The sequence below is a fragment of the Tachysurus vachellii genome, chromosome 2, assembly GCF_030014155.1.
Source record: "Tachysurus vachellii isolate PV-2020 chromosome 2, HZAU_Pvac_v1, whole genome shotgun sequence".
Taxonomy (NCBI): domain Eukaryota; kingdom Metazoa; phylum Chordata; class Actinopteri; order Siluriformes; family Bagridae; genus Tachysurus; species Tachysurus vachellii.
This window is the reverse complement of record NC_083461.1, coordinates 26,378,472-26,393,492: the sequence shown is the minus strand read 5'-3', so window position 1 is coordinate 26,393,492 and position 15,021 is coordinate 26,378,472. Positions and strand designations below refer to the sequence as shown.

General features: G+C 38.6%; 3 protein-coding genes across 5 annotated transcripts in view; 1 reads left to right on the top strand and 2 right to left on the bottom strand.

Annotated features, from left to right (window-relative positions):
* Positions 1–2,847, bottom strand: part of smu1b (SMU1 DNA replication regulator and spliceosomal factor b) — a 12,986-nt gene extending 10,139 nt beyond the window's left edge. The window contains exons 1-3 of one of the 2 annotated variants that reach the window (XM_060864067.1): positions 2,758–2,847; positions 900–1,110; positions 8–157 (exon numbers count right to left, since the gene is read on the bottom strand). In XM_060864067.1, the coding sequence (XP_060720050.1) occupies positions 8–157; positions 900–1,110; positions 2,758–2,783 (387 nt within the window). In that variant the 5' untranslated portion in view covers positions 2,784–2,847. Of the gene's footprint in view, positions 1–7; positions 158–899; positions 1,114–2,757 lie in introns of both variants that reach the window. The other variant, XM_060864066.1, reaches the window with a different exon arrangement.
* Positions 2,848–3,778: 931 nt separating this feature from the next.
* Positions 3,779–7,641, bottom strand: rps6 (ribosomal protein S6). Its single transcript, XM_060864065.1, has 6 exons — positions 7,542–7,641; positions 6,851–6,982; positions 6,167–6,377; positions 4,536–4,682; positions 4,036–4,193; positions 3,779–3,921 (listed from the first exon to the last, which is right to left on the bottom strand). Exons 1-6 carry the CDS (start codon positions 7,545–7,547, stop codon positions 3,826–3,828), a joined length of 750 nt encoding a protein of 249 aa, XP_060720048.1. The 5' UTR covers positions 7,548–7,641; the 3' UTR covers positions 3,779–3,825.
* A 1,326-nt stretch (positions 7,642–8,967) lies between these two features.
* LOC132860471 (alkaline ceramidase 2-like) lies at positions 8,968–13,661 on the top strand. 2 transcript variants are annotated; one of them, XM_060891700.1, is made up of 6 exons: positions 8,968–9,134; positions 9,355–9,469; positions 10,535–10,676; positions 10,954–11,091; positions 12,682–12,819; positions 13,076–13,661. In XM_060891700.1, the coding sequence occupies exons 1-6, from the start codon at positions 8,970–8,972 to the stop codon at positions 13,260–13,262; spliced, it is 885 nt and encodes a 294-aa protein (XP_060747683.1). In that variant the 5' UTR covers positions 8,968–8,969; the 3' UTR covers positions 13,263–13,661. The 2 variants fall into 2 exon arrangements, with proteins under 2 accessions (XP_060747683.1, XP_060747675.1); XM_060891692.1 differs by having other exon boundaries at positions 10,951–11,091.
* The last annotated feature ends 1,360 nt before the right edge of the window (positions 13,662–15,021 follow it).

The window sequence follows — 15,021 nt, the reverse complement described above, 5'->3', positions numbered from 1 at the left end:
CACCTACCTCGTTGGGGTCGAACTTGTTTGAGAGCAGAGCCTCCAGCTTGGTGTATCGTTCAGGCTGAGTGTGTTTCAGCATGATCATGGGGTCCGTCTGAGTCAGTAAACAAGTGGCGGCTCCGAGTTCTTTCAGCTCAATCAGCTCCAGTACGACCTGGTGGGAAACAGACAGATCGACATAAAGACGTGTGTTTACAGGAAGTTTACCATGACATCAGATTGTAAATAAAAGTCCTGAAATCAGCACACAACAGACTTTATGATCACAGAGCAGCAGATTAGCTGCAGCTCCTTTATACAAACTTCCTAGAACTCTTTTTTAAATACGATTCTGCACACATCTAAAATCTCTTCTTCGTCCATCGACATGAAAAGAGATGAATCACAAGAAAGACATTAAGCTGTGAGAATGTTCTCAGTTCCACTGTGAGGTTGTCGTGTTCGTCGTTACACGTCACATCTATAACAACAAACTGCACAAAAAAATCCATTAAAGAGAATTTCAGCAGCTTCACTGGAGCAATAAGTGGATTTGTGTGACAAGACCATATTGTGACCATAAACAACAGCAACATAATCTGTGAAAAGAAAACAGGACGTAATAAAGATTATAAATTATATAAGAGCTCCAACGTCAGAACATTTTAATGTTTAAAAACACTGGATTTCAATCAAATGTTCATCTGAAGATGAAACAAAAGACAAATCCTCACCTGGGACGCAGTGACATATGATTCATTTGCATTTGGAACCTGTTCATTAACATACCTTTCCAAAAACTTGTCAGAATTTGCATGTAATTTGCATACATTATGCATTTACGCCACATTTACACCACGTCTCATATTTGCTTTACAAACTGTCCTTAACGCATGGTGCACACTGAAGTGTCTTACCTGTTCGTACAGGTCGATGAGCAGCTTGTCAGGTAGTTTGAGGTGTTGGATGGCTCGCAGCACTGCATCCCACCGGCCGCTGTTCACGTCCTCCATGAAGCTCTCGATGCTGTCGATTGTGTTCAACACCACCGTACTCTCCTCCTGCAGCGTGGCCAGTGTGCGTGGCAGATTGTTCTCCTTCAGGTACTGCATGATCAGCCGGATCACACTGCTCCAGATCACACACACACACGCAGGCACAGACACAAACACGCACACACACACAAACACACACAGTCAGTTCTAATCTAACCTTCTACATCATACTGGACATGAGATGAGTTCCTGACCATCACACATACAGCATTAGACACTAAACACCATTAAAGACTCCACAATGTTTTTCCTTTAAAAATAGAATTAAATTAGAAATATAAAGATAAAAAATAAACCATTTCATTTTTACATTTTGCAAAAAAATTTAAAAAATTAAACAAAAATAAAAAAGATTAAAATAAAAATCTGGGGGGCACGGTGGCTTAGTGGTTAGCACGTTCGCCTCACACCTCCAGGGTCGGGGTTCGATTCCCGTCTCCACCTTGTGTGTGTGGAGTTTGCATGTTCTCCCTGTGCCTCGGGGGTTTCCTCCAGGTACTCCGGTTTCCTTCCCGGTCCAAAGACATGCATGGTAGGTTGATTGGCATCTCTGGAAAATTGTCCCTAGTGTGTGATTGCGTGAGTGAATGAGAGTGTGTGTGTGTGTGCCCTGCGATGGGTTGGCACTCCATCCAGGGTGTATCCTGCCTTGATGCCCAATGAAGCCTGAGATTGGCACAGGCTCCCCGTGACCCGAGGTAGTTCGGATAAGCGGTAGAAGATGAATGAATGAATGAATGAAAATAAAAATCTTAGAATTAAGAAATGCTAAGCAATGTTACCCATCATCTATGACCATTAAATGATAATAACACAATTAAATATTTAACAAATATTTTAACTTTTTATTTTTCAAACTGTAATTAATTTTATCTCCTTCAGCTGTTGGTAAGAAAAGGAACAATTCAAAACCAAAAGAAATTCAAAACATTCAATTTCATCAAATTATTTTACTAATTATATTTTGATTTTAAAATCGATTGAAAAACTTCTATAAAAAGAAGATCCTAAAGATCCTACAGATCCTAAATAACAGAAGGGTTTGTTGGTTGATTTTCTCCTCTCTCTCAAACCCCACGTTGCTGTAATTATTTAAACCCTGAAACAACAGATTCTCCTTTCAGAACTTCAGAGTCAAGACTTTAGTTCTTTGTTCTACTTTGGATTATTATTTCCTCAGCAATTGACAAGACGGAGCACGAGAGCTTAATGAACAGTCTGAAATGAGCAGAAAAGCCAGTGAAGATCCTGCAGAACTCAATAAACACAACAGTCTCCTGTGGTCAACATTTACACTCCATCCCTCCATCTATAGATCTACAGACACTTTGCTGTTTAAAGCTCTAGAACGAAACAAGCTCTAAAAATCTCCCAATAAGAGCAGAGTTTAAGGTGTGAATCATTAAATCTGACTTAATGAGACTGCGGCATGAACGTGACATTTAATAATAGCTGCTGACATTTTACTCTTAGATATTTTTACAGACGAGACGCTTCAGAGCAGCAGCAAGAGTCAAGAAAAATGACTGTTGCATTCATTATTTAATGCAAAGTTGCATCTCTCTCTCACACACACACACAGACAGACAAACACACACTCTCTCACACACACACACACACAAAGACATCACACCACACTCCTGTAAAGACACACACACATACATACACACACCACACTCCTGTACAGACACACACACACACCCCTGTACATGATACTCACTCGGCTGATTCCACCTCCATCTCCATCACTGTACTGTATAAAGCCGCAGAAAAACCGCTCACATTCTTTACAAGCGCTCGCTCTCGTCCCCGCTCGTCCCCGCCACGTGAACGCGCTCCTGTACACGTGCTACGTGAAATCACGTCACTCTGTGCTGTGTTACGGTTTTAACGAAGGGGGCGTGTGTGTGTGTGAGAGAGAGATGTGTGTGATGTGTGTGTGTGTCGCAAGAGAAGAAAACACACTCACGCGTCACAATCACACGAGCGTTATTAATTAACCTTAATAACATCCCATAATAAACATGCTCGTGTGAGATTAACACTAACAGGACCCTTTATTACCTTAACATTAAAGTCATGCACGTGACAGAACATACAGGTCACTATATAACACTATTATATAATAAACACAATAATAATAGTCAGTGAGGGGCAGAGAACATGGTGTAACATCTTATGCATCTATAAACGTGTATAAGTGACGTCCCCAGGACACTGACGTGAATTCACACGTCACAGCACTGAGCACAAGGGCAGTTATTTATCCTGACCAATGTGCTGGATTGGTGAAACACGAGACTGCCCTCTTGTGGCGCACATAAGTCAGTGCACTAGAATAAGAAGTGAATGCAGCTGTATTCGGTTCTGCTGCCACGCACTGGCCACAAACCGCACAGCACCACGCGTACGAGCTCCAGGACAAGACATATGGAGCTAAACCGGGTTTGATGAGTGAAAGGTGGTTATATATAAAGAGAACATAAACCCTTTAAGGACTGGTTTATAACTCGGACATGAAAAAACAAAACTTTGTAGTCCATCTGAAATGGTGTGGCTTTATAAATCACCCCAGTAATCTGTGTAATTCATACTTATGAGAATTATTGAGCAACAATTACATTTTTATATCAGTTTCAAACCTCATATCATTTCACCTCTCTAGCTTAAAATGATCCAGGTTTCTGATAGAAGGCGATGTCTGTGCTCGCACACACACACACAAACACACACAGCAGAAGTGAGCAAAACGTTTGTGATGTTTTATTTATGATCTACAAGCACCAAGTTATTTCTGACTGGACTCAGATTTGGACTGGGAGGCTCTCAGGGAGGAGAGGCGACGTCTCTTGGCGATCTTCTCCTGTCGTTTCTCCTTGGCCTCCTGTACAACAGAGCAGATAACACAAATGAGTCCCTACTGAATCCTGTCACACAAAAGTAAACACAAGTATGTTCCAGGAACAGTGAGAAAGACGCAGCTCTGATAATCTTGTACCTTCAGTCTCTTGGCCAGGAGCTTGGCGTACTCTGCAGCTTCATCCTTGTTCTTCTGTGTTCTCTGTCTCTTGAGGGCAATGCGACGGCGCTTGTGCTGCAGCACACGAGGAGTCACCAAGCGCTGGATCTTAGGGGCCTTAGTCCTGGGCTTCTTACCTAAAGAGGGATCAGATTGTTCAGACTGACGAGAAAATGTGAAGCACAATGCAAAGGTTTAGTCAGAAGCTGAAGGTGTGTGTGTGTGTGAATGTTTGTTGGAGCGATGCAGTGCGACCAGCCGTGCTGTGTACAGATCAGGTCGTTATCCGGTTTGCAGCTCCATGGTCACTGTGGCATCACGCTGTCCCCCCTTTAAAGCTACCGACCAGCTAAAAAGGGTCTACTGGTGTGCCGAGCTTCTCCTGAACCTTAAAACTACTCACACTTCTAATACGTTCCTCCAACCCAAATATCAGACACCAGACCTAAGCATTAGGATTAGAGAAAGCTGTTCCTCACCTTCCTTAGTCAGGGGTCTGCGCACCACATACTGCCTGACATCGTCCTCTTTGGACAGGTTAAAGAGCTTGCGGATCTTGCTGGCTCTCTTGGGGCCCAGGCGGCGAGGCACGGTGCTGTCGGTCAGTCCGGGGATGTCCTTCTCACCTACACACAGATTTAATGTTTAATGCTACAGACTGAAATCACACTAAACACCAAGCATTAAACAAAACACTATAATAAAAACTTTCACACTAAATAAATAAACGTAAACACAGATGACAGAATTAATTTTCTCCTTAATGGAATTCAACATTGTTAGAGTTCATTTTAATAAACGCTTCTTTGACCATCAGCACTGCTGTTTCAGCAACTTTCAAAATAAATCCTTCAACACAATTCAGGTTCTTTATCTTTGTAAACAATTTCTAACCCCAAAATAAATTAGGACTGAAACACAAACCCAAAGCAATCAACTAGATAACCAACAGAAACGAGCTAAAGCAGTCACAGGAGCCTGTAGTGTGGGTTACACTGGGGGCAGAAACCCAAACACTTCTGACATTATGGTAAGAACAAAACTTTGTATGCAGCCAGAAAATGAATTAATGATCTATTATTTTCTAATTATAACTAACGTATAAAATTATTTAAAATTAATAAAATAAATAAAAACTCCTGAACGCAAGTCCACCCCTGGTCTAGGCAGCTTTTTGTGTTAAATTATATTTCCTGTCGCTGCGCAGGCTCTTTTATTGTACATGACAGCTTATGTCCCGATGACCGGTCTTTGCATTCCGATTAAAAGCAGCATCAATAAAGTAAAATATGTGATGTGCAGTCAAGTTCGAGTGTATGCACTGTTTAAACGAGTGTTCTCAACTTCTTACTGATACTTTTGTGATTCGCTGAGTTTTGACAAGTTTTATAGCCTTGATATTGTTTCTTATTCAAAAGTGGTGACAAAAAAACTCAGCACCCCCAACCTGAAACCTCTTCCCTGTCACAATCACATCATAATCAAAATTAATAATTAGGCTTAAAAGAAAATGTATATGTAAGGGGATCAAGTTTAACAACTACATGTAATATTGCTCCAAATATCAACAATAATGGTGTGTGCAATACCATGTATAACTTGCATTAAGTTGGTAATTTTTATATATATATATATATATATATATATATATATATATATATATATATATATATATATATATATATATATATATACATACACACACATACACATACACACACATACATACACACACAGTTTTGAACTTAGGCTTTTCATTAAGTTATTTATTTCCACTGTAACACTTGTGTTCCTGATATTATTGCATTTAATGAGGCCTCGTTGTATTTATTCTTACAATAGATTCCAGATGTGGTCAAGCTACAATTTTTTGACTAAAACTAGACTAAAATTAAAAGACTTAGTCGACTAAAACTTGACTAAGATACCTTGACTTTTCTTTTGACCAAAACTAGACTAAAATGAGACTTTTAGTCGACTAAAACTAAGACTAACAAAAGATATGTGAATGACTAAATATGACTAAAACTAACAAGTACATTTGACACAAGACTAAATTAAAAATAGGTGACGAAATTAACACTACACACGACTGAGCTGGACGTCTCACCCTTCCGGACGATGACCAGGTTGAGGACGCTGAGGTTGGCGTCGACGATGCAGCCGCGGACAGATTTGCGTTTGCGCTCTCCGGTGCGTCGAGGCCTGTAGCACGAGTGACCCTTACTGAGGAGCAGACGCACACGGCCGTTGGTCAGAACACCCTGCTTCATGGGGAAACCCTGCTTATCGTTTCCTCCACTGATGCGCACCACATAGCCCTGAGACAGAAACAAACACACAGGTTAATCTTACACACACACACGGCTCACGGGACAACAGAGGAAAGGAATGTTGGAGCGACGCAGTTCGACCAGTTGCAGTGTGAACAGATCAAGTCGTTATCCGGTTTGCGACTCCACTCACTATAGCATCACGCTGCCCCCCCTTTAGAGCTACTGATCAGCCAGAAAGGGGTCTACTGGTGTGCTGAGCTTCTGGGTTTACATCTTCAACACAAATGCACACCAACACATGACACACTACAGCTAGTGAAGCACAAACACTATGAGACACAATCCACTCTTATGTACAGTGTTAAAACATTCAGTATTTAATGCGACACTGAGGATCAGTACAGCTGTGACATGGAGACGGGGGTTTAAAGCAGAGCTCCAGAGAAACAAAAGATCACTAAGAGAACATTCAGCAAACATGGATCTGAAAGGTCCAGGTGGGAAAATAAGAGACTCACCTTCCACTCATCACCCAGAGGGTCAGCAGACACCTCAGTGGCCATGCGCTTCTCATAGAAGGTCCTCAGCTTGCGCTCATCATCCACTTCAATGAGCTTCTGACAGCCAGTGGCAGGGAAGGAAATATTGAGCTACGGAGACGAATCAGGAAGAACATCACAGGTTTATGATTCAGTACTTATTCAGAACCGACTCAGTACTTTCAGAACCGACTCAGTACCCTAACCTGATTCAGTACCCTAATCTGACTCAGTACTCATTCAGAACCGACTCAGTACTCATTCAGAACCAACTCAGCACATAGTTAGACATGTTAAACAAGTGTAACCCGGGACCAGAGTAACCCGGTTAGTTTGAGCCCCATATGTATGCTAACTAAGTTGGACACATTATGTGGTGTTTCGTTACTTTTTCCGTTTAAAAACATTACAACTTTCTCTCCCAAAACCCCTGAACCACAAACCCCAAAGCCACTTCATCCCTCAACATTCTGTCATTTCTGTTTCAGACCTCCGCCATGTTGTAGTTAGCAGTTAGCTGCTCTACAGCCCGTTAAATCCGTCACCATCCGCCTCACACACAGCCGCCATCACACGCCAGTGAGCGTGTTACACACCGTCAATGTGTCCTGGTCACATTCCGCCCTATCTGTAAGAGACACAGCGCTAAAACACACAACATTAAACTCACCTTCATTTTACAGCTGCGTCTGTGTGCGCGTCCACACGGAAAAGACCGGAAGCCCGCTGCCTGCTCTCACATACGGGCTCCAAGTATCGCGAGATTTCACATCACCGTACTGCAACTTCCGGAGTATAATCAACACAAATACAAATAAATTAATTCACCAAAAATACACATAAATGAATTCACCAAAAATACAAATAAATTAATTCACCAAAAAAGACAAATGAATTAATTCACCAAAAATACACATAAATGAATTCACCAAAAAATACAAATAGATTAATTCACCAAAAATACAAATAAACTAATTCACAAAAAATACAAATAAATTAATTCACCAAAAATACAAATAAATTAATTCACCAAAAAAGACAAATAAATTAATTCACCAAAAAATACAAATAAATTAATTCACCAATAAATACAAATAAATTAATTCCCCAAAAAATACAAATGAATTAATTCACCAAAAATACACATAAATGAATTCACCAAAAATACAAATAAATTAATTCACCAAAAAATACAAATAAATTAATTCACCAACAAATACAAATAAATGAATTCACCAAACATACAAATAAATTAATTCACCAAAAAATACAAATAAATTAATTCACAAAAAATACTAATAAATTAATTCACAAAAAAACAAATAAATTAATTCACCAAAAAATACAAATAGATTAATTCACCAAAAATACAAATAGATTAATTCACAAAAAATACAAATAAATTAATTCACAAAAAATACAAATAAATTAATTACCAAAAAATACAAATAAATGAATTCCAAAAAAATACAAATAAATTAATTCCAAAAAAAATACAAATAAATTAATTCACAAAAAATACAAATAAATTAATTCCTGACTAATTCATATATTTAATAAACTAAATTAAATTTGCGTTTATTAAATTTTGCTACAATTTTTAATAATTTAGTTTAAAACTAACATAAAAATAAATAAATTCGGTTGTAAATATTATTTATTTATTTATTTACCTTTGTAATTAATAAATGAAAAATAAAACGATTTATACCCTCATACTGGTGTTTATTACACATTATTATGTAGTTAAAACATAATAAACTTTGTTTATATATAAGGGTTAAAGTGAAAGTCTTCTGTAATGTTTTTAGAAATGACTGGAGAAAAAACAAAAGCAGATTTTCTCTTCTGAACGTTTAACAAGTGGCACTGAATAAAACAAAAGGGCTGTGATGATGATTGTTGTTGTTTTTTCATTGTAAGCTGTTTAATAAAGCGTGTGATTGACAGCTGAGGTCACGTGACCGGCTCTGTTGTGTTAGTGATCTCACCGAGGGTTAAAGTTTTTATTCTGAAGTCACTGTGTGTTATTTAGAGCTGAGTGTGAGAGCATGCAGGAGGACAACGAGGAGAGAGGATCAGCAACAGGGTGATGATGATGATGATGATGATGATGATGATGATGATGATGACGACGACGACGAGGGTGGTGATGGTAAACGCTGAGAGCTGGAGAGATCAGCTCCAACCTGGTAGCTCAGAAGTGGACTGGTGTGAAGGAAATTATCTCGTCCATCCCAACATCGCTGAGTTCTACAACACGGTCAGAGACCTTTATTATCACTGTAATATTATTTATTCCATACACTATTGTTATCGTTTCTTCTTCTTCTTCTTCTGATTTAAGTTTTAAAAGTTATACACACTAAACTACAAATGCTTGTTATTTTATAATTCCATTCTTCTTTTTCTTTATTTTGCTTTTCCCCAAATTTGCTTTATCTGTAATTTAAACCATCCAATTTCTTTTTCCTTGCTTTCAGATCAGTAATGTGCTGTTCTTCGTGCTTCCTCCTCTCCTGATGCATTTATTCCATCAGTATGCGGTGTGTTATAACCGTGGGATTTATGTCATATGGTTCCTGCTCATGGTGGTTGGTAAGTGACGAAACCTTAAATAAATAAATAAAAACATTTCTGTCCCTTAAAGCTGTTGTGTTAGAGACGTTATTCAGATATGATTTAAAAATGTAACAAGCAAAACTGAAAAAGTTTCTTCTTACACTTAACATTACTAAAACATAGAGGTATTAAGGGAAGCGGTAGATGATCACAAATATATAATATGGTAGAATTTTAACAGTTTTTTTGTAACTTCAGGAATCAGATTCCAGGACATTTTGACTTGTTCTTATGTTTTACAGATGTCTTGTTTATTTCAGCAAGTGTGAATTTCTTCTAAAACATCTTTCAGCATTTTCTGAACTTTTCTGTGTGTTTGGAACAGTGGAGTCTGTAGATAATGCAGTAACTGTTGGAGACGTTTCCTCAGAGATACGACCTCCTGCTTCCTCCACTGATAATAAACTCTTTTCTCGAGACATTTGCAGTTTCTGATATTCATCCACAGGGTAGAATCAAGTAAAGTGAAGAAAGTACAGTGAGCTGATGGAGTCAGGGTCGGTACGGGACGTCTGTGTATCAGATAACGAGCTTTAAACAGATTCTAGGAGACGATCTCCATCTCCATGGTGGCTCTCATCAACATCCAGACTACGCATTGTTCACTTCTGCTTTAATAACCTGTGTCTCTAACAACACTATCAGAGTCTTTGGTTTCTCTCGGCTTACAAGCTAAAGAGGCGTCGGTTAAATCTTTTTAACTGCCACCGTATCCAGTGAAATTTATACACAATACAGATCAGATTTCCAACCAGATGATAAGGACAAGTAGGTCTAGAGGTTTAGTACGATGAACTTCTTCTTCATGACCCTGTTTGTTTAGGTTTATTCATTCTCACACCGTGTGACACTTTAATTGCACACAAATAGACTTCGTTTAATGGATCATGTGACTCCTGATGATTAAACTGGCGGTGGGGTGTGAAAACTTATGGACTCTCAGTAACATTTACTTTATATATTTTATCACTAAAGCTGCAGACAGGTGGATGTGGATTACAATGATGTGAACACGAGTTATTATGGTTTCTCTTCTCCCAGGTCTGGGCTCGGCGTATTTTCACGCTACGCTCAGTTTTATTGGTCAAATGTTGGATGAACTGGCGATCCTCTGGGTGCTGATGTGTGCGTTAGCGATGTGGTTCCCTAAAAGACTCCTGCCCAGAATGTTCCAGAGACACAGGTACACACATCAAACACAAGGTAATAATCAGGTTCACACAAATCCAGGAATCAAGAACTTTCATTGAGATGTTTAATTAAGATGAATAATGAAATGCATCTATACCATAAATATACATTATCGTTTCCATACCAACAGCTCACTCACAGGGACATGTACAGCAGATGCTCTGCGTAAACTGATTAAATAATCATGTGTCATCAGCGATATGTGAAGTTTCCTGTAAGGAGTCTGCAGTGTCAGCACTGTGTAACAGTCAGTACGTTTTATTCAGCAGGTGTCGCTTTAAGCTGCTGGTGATTTTACTGTCGGTGGTTTTCACCTGTTTGGCCTTCGTGAAACCGACACTGAACTCTGTGTGTCTCATGACTCTGGGGTTCCCCTGTACGGTTCTGCTCACTACTGAACTCCTCAGGTCAGAGAACCATTACACACACACACACCACACACACACACACCACACACCACCAGACACACCACACCACCACACACACCACCACACACCACACATACAACACACACCACCTCACACACAATACACCACCACCACACACACAACACACACAACACACACCACACACACACACACAACACACCACCACACACCACACACACCACACACACAAAAGAAAGGTAAAAGTGATATAGACAGAAGAACTGTAAGAAGTAGAAAAATATATATTTATATATTTGAAAATGTGTATATATATATATATATATATATATATATATATATATATATATATATATATATATGAATATATTTATTCAAGTTTAAATTAAACAAATGAATACAGATTTAAGTCAAAGAAGAAATAAGAAGCAACAATTTTACAGACAAAGCCGTTCATCAGAGTTATTTTATTTTATTATGTTATTTTTATTAACTAATGAAGAGAAGAGGTTTTGGTTGTGGAGTTAAAACAAGCCTCATATTTGTTTTCTTTACTGACTGTTTAATTTACATCAGATTCTTTTTGCTGTTATTAATAGTCATAATTTCTCATTCCTCTGAAAACATGCAGTGTTTTGCATGCGCTTTGACTCCTGCTCTCATTCTTCTGGAGACTGTTTTTCATTTTCCTCATCAGTTATTGTGAAACAGAACACACACACACACACACAACACACACACAGACACACACAGACACACACACACAGACACACACACACACACACACACACACACAGACACACACACACAGACACACACACACACACACACACACACACACACACACACACACACACAAACACACACACACACACACACACACAAACACACAAACACAAACACACACACACAAATACACACACAAACACACACACACACAAATACACACAAACACACACACAAACTCACACACACAAATACACACATGCAAATACACACACAAACACACACACACCCCGCCACACACACACACACAAACACACACACAAACACACACAAACACACACACAAATACACACACACATGCACACACACACAGGCGAGATGCTGGACACAGGGTAATAATGGATGTGAGAAATGGGGCCCTTATGTTGGGGGCACAAAGATATTTTTCCTAATAATGTGACTATAATAGCATGCTATCAGACATCTCACTTGTTCAGAAGAAATGTGAGTAATTGTTATGCAACTTTGTATTACTAGGAAAATTACTGCAGGACAAAGTGAATGACACGAATGAATTTATCCTTGACTTCTGCCATAAATTTCAGGAATATTGTTATTACACAAATTACACTAAATTTAGTTCAATTTAATATTTTTTAATCAAATTAGATTAAAAATGTATCAAATTCTTTATTAAATAAAATGCATTTTAAAAAGTTGTACAAATTAATGTTATATCGTTTAATTCTGTCTAAAGAAAGTGACATGAGTTGATTTTCTTCCCCCCAGTGGACACACTGCGTACTGAACCAATATCTCTGCCTCTGTTTGTGTGTTTGTGTGTGTGTTTGTGTGTGTTTGTGAGTGTGTGTTTTCTTTCCTCAGGTGTGAGAACCAGCGTGTGTTTAAACTAGGTTTAATCTCGGCGGTCTGGTGGTTTCTTGCTCTTCTCTGCTGGATCAGTGACAGGATGTTTTGTGAAATTTGGTCCAAAATGAACCTCCCCTACTTACACTGCATTTGGTATGGTCCAGATTACTGATGTTGTATAATTGGTACAGATTGATGCTTTAAAAACATATGACAGGACACACACTGAGTTAATCACGAGTAAAAGAAATAAAGAATATCAGCTTTGTGTATGTTCATAGATATTTTTCAGTCCTGGGTTTGGATAACAGTGATGAATGGATACTAATAAAAAAAAGAAAGAAAGAAAAAAGAAATGTATTATTGTCAGTAAAAATCCTGAAGTCTGACTGCTGAGGGTTTATTTCAGGCACGTTCTCATCTGTGTGGCCTCGTACCTGGGCTGTGTGTGTTTCGCGTATTTCGATGCTGTAAGCGAGGTTCCAGAGCGAGAGCCGGTTCTTCAGTTCTGGCCCAGTGAGAGCTGGGCTTTCATCGGGGTTCCTTATGTCACTCTTCTGAACTCACATCGAAAATCCTGCAACAAAACGTGGTGAGGTCTTAGGAAGAGTATGAAGTTGTAACAGGGTGGTGACACAATGCAGAGTGAATCAGTGACATAATGATGCAGTGACACAGTGACACAATGACGCAGTGACACAGTGACAAAATGACACAGTGACAAAATGACGCAGTGACACAATGACACAGTGACACAATGACGCAGTGACACAATGATGCAGTGACACAATGATGCAGTGACACAATGAAGCAGTGATACAATGACACAGTGAAACAATGACACAGTGACAAAATGACACAGTGACACAATGACACAGTGACACAATGATGCAGTGACACAATGATGCAGTGACACAATGACAGTGACACAATGACACAGTGACAGTGGTGATGCAGTGACACAATGATACAGTGATGCAGTGACATAATGAAGCAGTGATACAATGACACAGTGAAACAATGACACAGTGACAAAATGACACAGTGACACAATGACACAGTGACACAATGATGCAGTAATACAATGATGCAGTGATACAATGATGCAGTGAAAAAATGACACAGTGACACAATGACACAGTGACACAATGACGCAGTGAGACAATGACGCAGTGACAAAATGACACAGTGACAAAATGACGCAGTGACACAATGACACAGTGACACAATGACACAGTGACACAATGATGCAGTGACACAATGATACAGTGACAAAATGAGGCAGTGACACAATGACACAGTGACACAATGATGTAGTGACACAATGACACAGTGACACAATGATGTAGTGACACAATGATACAGTGACACAATGACACAGTGACACAATGACACAGTGACACAATGACACAGTGACACAATGATGCAGTGACAAAATGATGCAGTGACACAATGACAGTGACACAATGATACAGTGACAAAATGACAGTGACAAAATGATGCAGTGACACAATGACACAGTGACACAATGACACAGTGACACAATGATGCAGTGACACAATGATACAGTGACAAAATGACACAATGACACAGTGACACAATGAAGCAGCGACACAATGATGCAGTGACACAATGATACAATGACAAAATGATGCAGTGACACAATGACACAGTGACACAATGATGCAGCGACACAATGATGCAGTGACACAATGACACAATGACAAAATGATGCAGTGACACAATGACACAGTGACACAATGATGCAGTGACACAATGACGCAGTGACATGGAGAAGGATTCTACCTCTCACACCAGTTTCTCCTCAAAATCCTGACAGTTGGATGTTTGCTTTAAACACACAATTCATATTTGCTAATACTATGAATATTTCTTAAACATTTTACTTTATAAATTAATGTTTATATTCTGATAAAATAATCATTTTCCAGATTTGTTTTCATTTCATCATATAAAATATTGATATATTTTTTTGCTGATGTTCAGCTAATACGTAATTTAGCAAACATTTTTTGTGTATATTCTGATGTGAGACTACAATATAAAAGCTACAAATCTTTATACATTTGCTTATTATACCTTTCTCTGAATATGTAAATGATGTTTTTTAGCTGAAATTAGAATTGATTTCCATGGTTTGTAGTTTTTGTCCAAGAATTAAATTTCAATCTTCTATAAAAATTCACCAGCATACTTTTATTTCAATGTTACAAATTATGTTAGAAATTAATGATTAGTAAAAATAAACCAGTTTAAATAAAGCAAGCAACTTAATAAATATATCAAAATCTATTTAAACTGAACATGAATTTTCATGAGTTCTTTTCTGCTGGA